The sequence below is a fragment of the Pimephales promelas genome, chromosome 20 (genome assembly GCF_988280905.1).
Source record: "Pimephales promelas chromosome 20, fPimPro1.hap1.1, whole genome shotgun sequence".
In the NCBI taxonomy this organism is placed as follows: domain Eukaryota; kingdom Metazoa; phylum Chordata; class Actinopteri; order Cypriniformes; family Leuciscidae; genus Pimephales; species Pimephales promelas.
The window spans coordinates 9916370-9926904 of NC_142788.1; the positions used below are offsets into that span (position 1 = coordinate 9916370).

General features: G+C 35.8%; 1 protein-coding gene across 1 annotated transcript; it reads left to right on the plus strand.

The window, feature by feature from the left end:
• Positions 1 to 3060: 3060 nt before the first annotated feature.
• LOC148970544 (uncharacterized) lies at positions 3061 to 8369 on the plus strand. The gene is made up of 6 exons (XM_089124556.1): positions 3061 to 3226; positions 3490 to 3543; positions 7310 to 7435; positions 7799 to 7895; positions 7976 to 8105; positions 8209 to 8369. Exons 1-6 carry the CDS (start codon positions 3178 to 3180, stop codon positions 8296 to 8298), a joined length of 546 nt encoding a protein of 181 aa, XP_088980682.1. The 5' UTR covers positions 3061 to 3177; the 3' UTR covers positions 8299 to 8369.
• The last annotated feature ends 2166 nt before the right edge of the window (positions 8370 to 10535 follow it).

The following is a 10535-nucleotide window of genomic DNA, read 5'->3' on the forward strand; positions in this document are numbered from 1 at the left end:
TTTTAGAAGAAAATTTCAAATGGCATTTAGAGGCTTTTGCATCTGAACTCTTCATATATATATATATATATATATATATATATATATATATATATATATAAATATTAGGGCTGTGTGTTTACATAATATATGTGGGTCCACTGTATAATTATTTTGTATATATATATACATACATGCATATATATTTAAGAAAAAAATATTTACATTTATATATATATATATATATATATATATATATACACATTACTCATGTATTTACTGCTAGTTGTGATCCATTTAATGAGGCCATGCTGAAATAAAAGTAAATCAAATCTAAAATATTTAAATCTTACTTAGCCCAAACTTTTACATGGTATCGTGTATTACACAACAAGTCTTTATGATTCATTTGAGATATGTTAAAAAAAAAACTGAATAACTAAATATTGGAGAGAGTCGTATCCCCCGCTCCTGATCCACACACACACACACACACACACACACACACACACACCCGAGTTGCCAGATTGAGGGCATCAGTAGAATAAAGACTGAATTGTTTTTCAGAGAAACAAGTATACAAACTTATCATGTTTCCTAAATCTCTTCAAGCATATTATGGTATTTTTATGCTTTAGTCCAGTAAAAAAGAAAAAAAAATACATACAGCACCTTTAAAGGTGAAAATATTTTCAATGTCTGAAAGAATCCGATCCTAGAGTGCTGTAATGGACAATTTCAGAGATTAATTTCAGTCGATTGCAATGTGAGAGGACGCTTTTCCCACAGGGAGAAAATGTTCTCAAGACTGAACTTTAAGCACACTCGTCTCTGTTTAAAGGTGCACATACTTGCCGCTGGACATTTTTCATTTCTGCCTTTTTAAACGTGTTGCTGATTTTCATCTGTCATCTCGTGTTCTCCTGCTGAGCGAGTTCATTGTATGAAATTAATTATGGATTCAGCACTGATGCCCACATGACGCTGCCCAGGAGGTGCTAGATTTGTAAGAGCTTCATGCCATGCAGTGAATTAAACACTGCCATTGCTTTTGATGGATAATGGGTTTCCTCTTTTGAAAAGGAAGCAGATTATGTCTAGCTAATGTCATATCTATAAACTATTGATGAGAAAAATTATGTTTACCACCAAAGATTAGAGTTGTTTTAATGCATGACAAGGTTAGTCAAGGATAATATATTCACATATCAAATAAAGACAGAAGAAGAGTGTTTATGGTTTCTATAATGACAGAAGTTCATTGCCTTTTCAGCAAAGATTTTTTTTGTTCTTAAACCAACACAATTCTTAAAGAATTTTATCACAACTTTATTGATTTATTTACGTTCAGTCCACTGGCATTTGTAAAATGAAAGTTCATTTAATATTTGAATAACATAAGTTCAAAGTAAGCGTTATTTTATGTGTTTATGAGTAGGGAAAATGATTGTTTCAGGCAGTTCTTCTTTTCTTCTTTGTTAGAGGAAGCAAGGCATGCAATAAAATACATTTTCAAACAAGATACAGTAAACAGAGATAGTCAACTAAAATTGCTTCATAAAACATTTAAGGTAATATAAATTAAACATAGAATACATGAATAAAAATAAATAGAAATAAATAACATGAAAAAAAGAACAAAAACATTTGACATCTTCAAGAAAATCCGGAGGTAACTTATAATGAAACCATCATTTTTTTTAATCAACAGTAGTTTTAACGGCTTGTTAAAGGAGTAGTTCACTTTTGAAAAAACTTTTGCTGATAATTTACTCACCCCCATGTCATCCAAGATGTCCATGTCTTTCTTTCTTCAGTCGAAAAGAAATTAAGGTTTTTGATGAAAAAATTCCAGCATTTTCTCCATATAATGGACTTTACTGGTAACCAAACGGTTCAGGGTCTAAAAGACAGTTTCAGTGCAAACTGTTCAAAGGGCTTTAAACGATTCCAGGCGATGAATAAGGGTCTTATCAAGTGAAACGATCGCTCATTTAAAAAAACAAAAACAAAAACAAACAAAGTTTAAGTTTCATAAGCTCAATATGCTCGCCTTGCTCTGTTCCGTTTGTGACTCTCCTGTTCGAACTCGTTTATCAAAATGAAAGAATCTTTTTTCGAGTCATTTGGTTCATTCAACGAACGAATTGACTCGGAAAAAGATTTGTAATTTCACAATGCAGCAGCACCTGGCTCCACCCAAATATGTGTGAAAACTGTGTTGATTGACTTGACTATGAACAAACGAACATAGTTTTAGATAAATGTATTTAGATAGCTAAGCTTTAGATAGCCGGTCCACTGATGTAAACGACGGCAACCGGAACCGAAGTACCCAATATCCGCCCTCAAGCCGGAAGTTTGCATTCGGAAGTTAGCACAGAGCGAATTAACAGGACACAACGCGTTTGTGTTTGTTTGTTTGTGTCTGTCTTTCTCTGTGTGTTTAGTGAGTGTGTGTGTCAATGCCACTGCCATCTTGTATTTACCAAAGCCTTTATAGACTTTTTCTTCTGGTGGGAGTCATGGGACATATTGAGCATTTATATTACAGCCATCCGTGATTTGCTGGTGCTATTAGGGAGAGGGAGAGCATTTATGTAACAAAAATTATATGCCCTTTAGTACAAAAAAAGGTATGCATCACAACATTTTCCTGTATGACTTTTTAAAAATTCAACTGCTATTTACTAAAAATAAAAAAAGTATATAGATGGTATATATATATATACCAGGTATATAGATGCCCTGGCAGCAAACAGACATGGACTAAAGCCTCATAGTGTTGTTAAAAAGAAATCTACAGCATTTAGTAGCCTATGTAGCTCCACCCCCTCTGCATGACTCACGATGAGCCACACACACACACACACACACACACATTAAAAAAAAAAAAGTAATGGAGTAAAAAACAAAACAAAAACAAAAACAAACAAAAAAAACACACACACACACACACATTCAGTTTTAAAATGATATTTTAATCTGATAAACAATTCATGAATTATTTCACACAAACAATTAAGTTTGACTCTTAAATCTTAAACTTTACCTCTGCGTTATTTGGAGCACGTGGCAGGTTTCACAGCAGGTGACGACAATTAACAATCAACCTCCTCTAATTCGACTCGTGCCTTTGAGGGGGAAAGAAAACCTTTTTTATCGATCCATGTTACAGGCTAACAGACGACAGCCACAATGCATCAACATAACGCAGAAACAGAGGACGTCACACAAAGTCATTCAGGTAACGTTAAGTTATTAGTTTTAACAGTGTTTTAGTTGAGCGGGTGATGTCATTGCTGTGTGTTGTTTTCACACTCTCCTGACCGCTTATAAAAACGGCTCTAGAAGTAAGAGTTATTTATTGTTAATTAGGCTACAAAACGTTATGTGTAAGGCTAGTTTATTTTGATTCAAACCTTACCATGTTGTTGTAGTCAATCATGTTAACTTGCCTCAATGTTTATGTTCAGTTGCCAAGTCTGTAACGTCATGTGTTATTCACAGTCACAATGGATCAACATAACGCAGAAACAGAGGACGTCAAACAAATTCATTCAGGTAACGTTAAGTTATTAAGTTTTAAAATCTGTTTTTCCCTTAACTCAAAGAACATATCTATAAGAGTTATTTCAAAAAAATTATGCGGCTTTGCCTTATATTTACTCATACTGGAATCGTTTTACAGAAGGTATTGTGTGGAAAAGGTTTGGCTTATACCTAATCAATAACAAAGTTAAGAAGGTATACGAATTTATGCATAGAATATATCCTGTAAACCAGTTTATAAATTTTAAAAGTGATATTGATGTTAATTGTACCTTTTGTGACAGTTGCCCTGGAACTGTGGTTCATTTATTATGGCATTGCCCATTTGTAAGACCAATTTGCAAAATGTCTGATTTTTATCACAAGAAACTTTGACCAATTTATGTTTTGGAAACATATTTTATCTGGGAGAACAGTAGAATTAAGCAGAATCAGATTTATTTAATTAATTTTATTCTTTTAATGACAAGATTGTATGTTCATAAATGGAAATTCTCCTGTAAAAAAAACATTATTTTACTTTATTTAGGAAAGAAATTGAGCTTTATATTGATTCACTCCGATTTTCTATGAAGCAAAAAGCAATTAAACTGTTGAAAATATGCAAGTGCTATAATATCTTATAAGTTCACAATACCCCCCTATGAAAGACTTTGTAATATCTATGTTGTATGTTAATGTATACGCAAATGTTTGTACTAATTTTGTTAATAAAAATAATTAAATAAGTTTTAATGGTGTTTTAGTTAAGCGGGTGATGTAATTGCTGTGTTTTCACCGCTTATTTATAAGAACGGCTTTAGATACAGGTAGGCTAACAGTTATTTATGTAAGCAATAAGGTACGAGAGGCTGTGCTGTATCGTGAATAAGTAACGGCTGAAGGGCGTTGTTTGGCACGACGCAAAGCGGAGTTTCACGATACAGCACTTGCCTCGAGTACAGCACTTGTCTCGACTACCTTATTGCTTGTATAAAACGGTTGCCACACAATATTAAAGTAAATTCCGCTAGAAAAAAATAGTCCCTGAGCGTGAACAGCAACAACGTTCCAATGTGTAAAATGCATGAAAGCTAAAATAAAAACAACGTAGAACCGCAGTGTTGCGCAGCGATCAATAGAACCGTTGGGTGAAGCGGTCATAGCCGTGTTTTATCGTGAATAAAGATCAGCTCTTGACCAATCAAGAATTCGAACTAACCGTTTTATAATGTTAATTAGGCTACATAACGTCATGTTTAATTGAGACTTGTTTATTTTGATTCTAACTTACTTTACCATATGTTGTCAATCATGTCAACTTGCCTTTTATGTTCATTTGCCAAGTCCCTGTAATGTCAATGTGTTAACCACCCAGCCAAATTTGAATGATAAAAAAGCCAGCAAGTAAGTGATATTATTAGGGCTGGGTATCGATTCACATTTAAATTTCGATTCGATTTCGATTTTGATTCTCGATTCAATTTTCGATTCCTGATTTGATTCTCGATTCGACTATAATGAAGATGTAATACAAATCCTATATTTATAAAAAAGAACAGTGGACATAAGTTTACTAGTGGTTAATTAATACAAGGAAATTAAGAGCCATAAACCTGTATATAAAACCCTTTTTATTTTAGGTACACTAAATGCATACAGCGAATAAACAGGATTTTGATGCAATATGCAAAAAAAGTCAGAACAGTCGCACAGCTTGATCAAACAGTATCATGTTATTTTATGTTTAAGATAGATAAAGATAAATAAATATATAAATATTTAGACTTTTTTTTTTTACATTGATCTTACCTAAATGGTAATGTAATTTTTTGTTTATTTTTGTTTTAAGAGTTTATGTATGGAAGCTTGATTTCAATCTTTGAATTAAATTGAAAAAAGTAGCACAAATAAACACAATAGAATAAAGACACAAATTAAGAGACATTTTGGGGTAGTTTTTTTGGGTATGTCAGAAATACTACAGAAACTGAATAAAGTAATCCAATGTAAAATAACACTGGATAGTCTTTTTAGTCCAGACTGAATTAAATACAAAGGCTATTAATTCTGATTGCTTACAATTAATACTATATTCTGTTGTTATGACGACTGAATTAATGACTGACACAAATGGCTGCATTCACTTTAAGAACTAGTGTTCGAATCCATACTGTTTCATTAACTTTCTGTCTCACGCGTTTAATGCTAATTTAAGACATTACCGACTGTCTTTACGAGGTTACTCACCAAGACCAGAGTTTTGACATAATGTCGCGTGTTTTAACTGTTAAAGTGATATAATCCAGGGATAAAACTTTTGTTTCTGGCGAGCTGTTTGTGAGGCAGATTTAGGCTGTAACGTTACTGTGCACGCAGTGAAAGACATCTCTGAGAGTGCGCGAGCACGGGATGGTTTAACATTGCTTGTAAAACTCAAAAAGACGTGAAAATTATAAACGTTAGTTACGATCATAGGTTACGATGCAATGCTGGCCCGATTGTTAAGTGAATAATCCGTCATGTCCCGACTCCTAAACGCGTGTGTGTATCGACAGCTGCAGCGCTTGGTGCTTGCCTAGTGCAGAGAGACGAGAAGATGCAGCACCGCGTCCGCGAGCCCTTTATATGGAAAAAATCGATTCCGGCCGTTGAGAATCGATTTTGAATCGAACACATTTTAAAAAACGATTAATCGAAAAATCGATTTTTTTGCCCAGCCCTAGATATTAGGTGATCCTGCTCTCGGGACGGGAGGATGCAGGCCGATGCGGGAGATCATTGCCTCGGCCCCATTCACCAGTAACAGCGGATTATCAGTGAATCTTAGGTGAAAGTTAATAAAACTCTCCTGTGTAAAATGATCTCTACAGAGGCCGGTGTTGGCGACGATCCTCAGCTTTTCATCAAGGTTGGAAATTAAAGGGATACTCCACCCAAAAATAAAAATTGTCATTTACTCCCCCCATGTTGTTGCTAACCTGTACGAGTTTCTTTCTCCTGCTGAACACAAGTAACTAGATTTTGAAGAACGATTGGAACCTAACAGTTGTTGAGCACCATTGACTTCCATAGTAGAAAAAAAATATAACACTATGGCAGTCAATGGTGCTCAACAACTGTTTGGTTCCAATCGTTCTTCAAAATCTCTTCCCTTGTGTTCAGCAGGAGTAAGAAAATTGTACAGGTTTGCAGCAACAGAAGGGTGAGTAAATGACAGAATTTTCATTTTTGGGTGCATCTCTTTAAGGTTGGATCAATTAATCCACCTCTTCTTGATGTGATGGTTTTTAGGAAAATTTAAATAAAGACACCAATCACTTTTGTTCATGATCGCATCCAAGTAGTAGCCAACACATTTCCGTGTCGAAAGCATAGCTAGCTAGCAAACTGTTGGCTGTAGTAATAGTACTGACAGTAACTCGCGAATGTTCTCTATTATTAGTGGCGTGTCCAGGGGCTCCAGTGCAACATCAAGCCCCCGTTTTAGCCCTGCCCAAAAAAAAAAAAATCGAAGGGCCTGTGCACATCGCGTCTTTTGCGCCCTCAAGTTTGTTAATTCGTGCTCATGGAAGTTTTTTTTTTTTTTTTTTTTTAAGAATGGCCTGTACAGGGACTTTAAATCTCTGCAGTTTCAGTCACTATTTTGGTGCGCACGACATGGGTCTCTATAGCAAATGCTCCAGCCTTTGCGCCGTGCAGAGCCACATGGAACGCATAAGCTAATTTAACTAATTTAGCTTTACAATGTTAACTCCTCCTCTGTAAGTCTTTTTAACAGTTTCTTTCTTTATTGCAGATACGACATCAGATAAGAAGCACATGGATGTATTTGAACGTAGAAAGCCGTTAACTTTCTCGCCGAAGCTCCAATATAGTTTGGCCGTCATCGCCCCTCTGCAAAAACAAGACTGCTGTGAAACTGGTAAGGAATAAGGATGCTTTTCCATACCGCATAAAATAACTGTAGGCCTATACTTGCATATTTCTGCAGTGTGTTGTATGCAGACTATGCAAAAAGGTGCATTTTCTTAATGGCCTAATTTTTTACAAAATGTGCAGCAGACTACAATTTCCCTCAATCCAGTACACTTGCGAAGACTGAATAAGTTGCATTAGTTTCATTTGACTTGGACTGCCAGGACAAGGATAGGTGACCCTGTTTGAAGTGTTTAGTGCGTAATATCAATTAAATTTAGCTCAATACAGTAGGTAGTATGCAGTATTCACCCGAGTTTGAGCATCCTGACTGCACTGGCCTCACGTGCACTATTTGTCACATGACCAGTCTTTGCAGAAGTCTCTTCCGGAACATCTTCACCTCCTCATTCAAACGAAACATCTTTACCTGCTCATTCAAACAGCACATTAGAAGAAATCCCAAGGTACAAAGGTGAAATTCACTTTCGACAATGTTTCGGTTATGTTTTTAATAATTGTATAACTGTTTTGACCTGATCTGCAGGCGAAGACGTGCAAGACGGAGAAGCTTGACTCATTTTCAGCCTTTCTCTTTTGATGAGCGTGATTCTGCGCGGAGAGTCAACCGCGAGAGGAGATTGCGAGAGATGCGCCAGATGCAAGAACATCAATGGGTGATTGTGTTGTCCTCTGAAAAACTGATACTCTGAAGACACTATATAACTTAAGCCATCTAATTTTATGTAAATCAATAATTTTGCATTCGTTGTTTTCCAGAGTTCGAATTTTAAAGCTAATCGAGTGAGAAGATACAAACCTTATTTTCGGCCCGAGGCCCGTTCAAGACCTGTCGATCAGTCTAAATAATGTTTAATAGATTTAAGTTTTTGTCTTGTCTTAAATGTTTTAATACAAAATAAACTTGTTTTGTACTGACATGCTGTGCTCTTGAATGTTGTAGTCAAATGGGATTGGAAAATTAGTTAGAATCGGCCTTTAAACTTGTTGGGCATCTGAAACTTAATGCTAGTCCATATATTAATATGAAGAGAAGGATCATTTAATTTCCATTTTAAAATAGCTTTGGGAGGACTGCTGATTTTCCTAATAAGGATTCTTTTAATCCAAAAATTGTTACATTTGACCTCCAATGGATTGGGACATTTCAGACTGATACTCTGTAACTCTATGACCTATACATATACACAAGTTTAGGCGACTAATCCACTCCAAAAATGGCAGTAAACTCAGTATAGGAGTAAAAGCTGCCATCCTTTAACAAATCCAGAACAAAAAATGACACCTTTGTCAACCCAGTTTTTTTTTTTTCCTTCCTCGCGCAACACATTTGGTTTGTTCCATATAATACTCCTATGATGAGAAATTGTGGTGAAAAGCAAGCATACAGGCTTCCAAGGCTTGCTTATGAAAATTAACAAGCTTGACCTGACGTTTGTTGCATTTGAAATCACAGGACAATACAAATTGTAACCCCTTAAATTTTTCAAAAATGAATTTGGGAATGTAAAACCATAACGCATTCAGGCAGTGTTTAATCCAGCCAATCTTGAAAAGCTGAACACTGAAGTCCAAAGCATTCACACCTCCCTACAAAGTATTTCACATTAGAGTCGAAACGACTTTGAATAGTATGTCGATAGATGAGTAGATTTACTTATAAGGACAAAACTGTGTATACAATATCCTAGAAATACCTTCAGCTTTAGATATCAAAACACGACTATAGATGGTTGAGTTTCTTTGTAGCCACCGATTGAAGACATTCTTTAATTGTTTTGTCAGTTGTGAAAAAAATATCTTAAATTCTCTCCGCAGATGATTTAAGGGAGTTCTTCCTACTTGATAGTCCTTTCCACATGAAATTATATATTTTGCGTTCCACTTGCACTATTGCTGCTAGTTAGCAGTTATATGACACAAGAATGGACATTTTGATGTTCTTCTGACCCTCCACAAGTATGCATTTTATCAGTTTACCTTGATAATGATGCCCTTGAATATAATTTAAAACCTTTTTTTTTTTATCATCCTCTGTCACATTAATGGATGTTCAGTTTCACTATTGTCGTGTGGGAGGCAACAGAGAGACCAACACAAACACCTTTGTGTTATTTTTATTATTTCTGCCCTGTTGAAATGTTAGAATTGGCATTTCATGGTATTGTTCTCCATACATCTAATCAGTGGTGGGCCGTCAGGGCCAGCAAGGCCTTATCTGCTGGCCTAAACACTATCAGAATCACTGACTTGCACTTTAATATATTTTTTCCATGAATGAGTATTCAATTATCCCCAATAGTTCATTCTCTTAATTTCATAGCTATTCTCTTGTTTGCGCTGCTTCCGGTAGGGTGTTTTTACGTTAGAGCTTGTATCCAATCATATTTCAGTCGTCATGCGTTGCCAGGGTCAAATAAATCAGCTTGGAGGCCTTCAGACTCGACAGTGTGGGCGCTTATAGCTTAGAATGAATGGCAATGAAACTGTTTCTTTAACCAATCAGTCAGATTTAATCAGCCAATCAGATTTCGCTTTGACTGCAGCGGGGCCATCTAGCAGCCGTATCCACAAGTTTCCGAGGGGCGCTTCTGTAAAAAATAAAGTGGGTGAAACTTCCGGTGAGGCGGCGGAAGTAGCTTTCCAATGGTATTTTGTGTGTTAGTTAGCGAAGAGGCTAGCTGTTTTTTGGAAAATTATTTTACTATTTAAAGATGCAAATCTTTATGAGAGATGTCGTTACGGAGCTCAGGGACAACATGTGCTGTTCGCGGTTGTATGTATAACCGTACTAAACTAATTCAGTGGCTTAAACGTGATTGTTTTGAACATAAGCTGAAAACGAAATCAGAATGATCCTGCCAGAGCCCGTCACTGATCCTGCCAACGACTGTAGTTTCCATCACCTCCCAAAAGACGACGAATCTTCCTGTGTACATTTGTTTAAATTCTTAATATTCTATATACTCTATCAGCATGTGATTGGCTGTTTGCTACTGATGTTACACCTAAACTCAGGATCAAAGCCTGAGTTGACAGAATACCAAATGTGCCAGTTAATGCATTGAAGCACATCAATGGCAAAG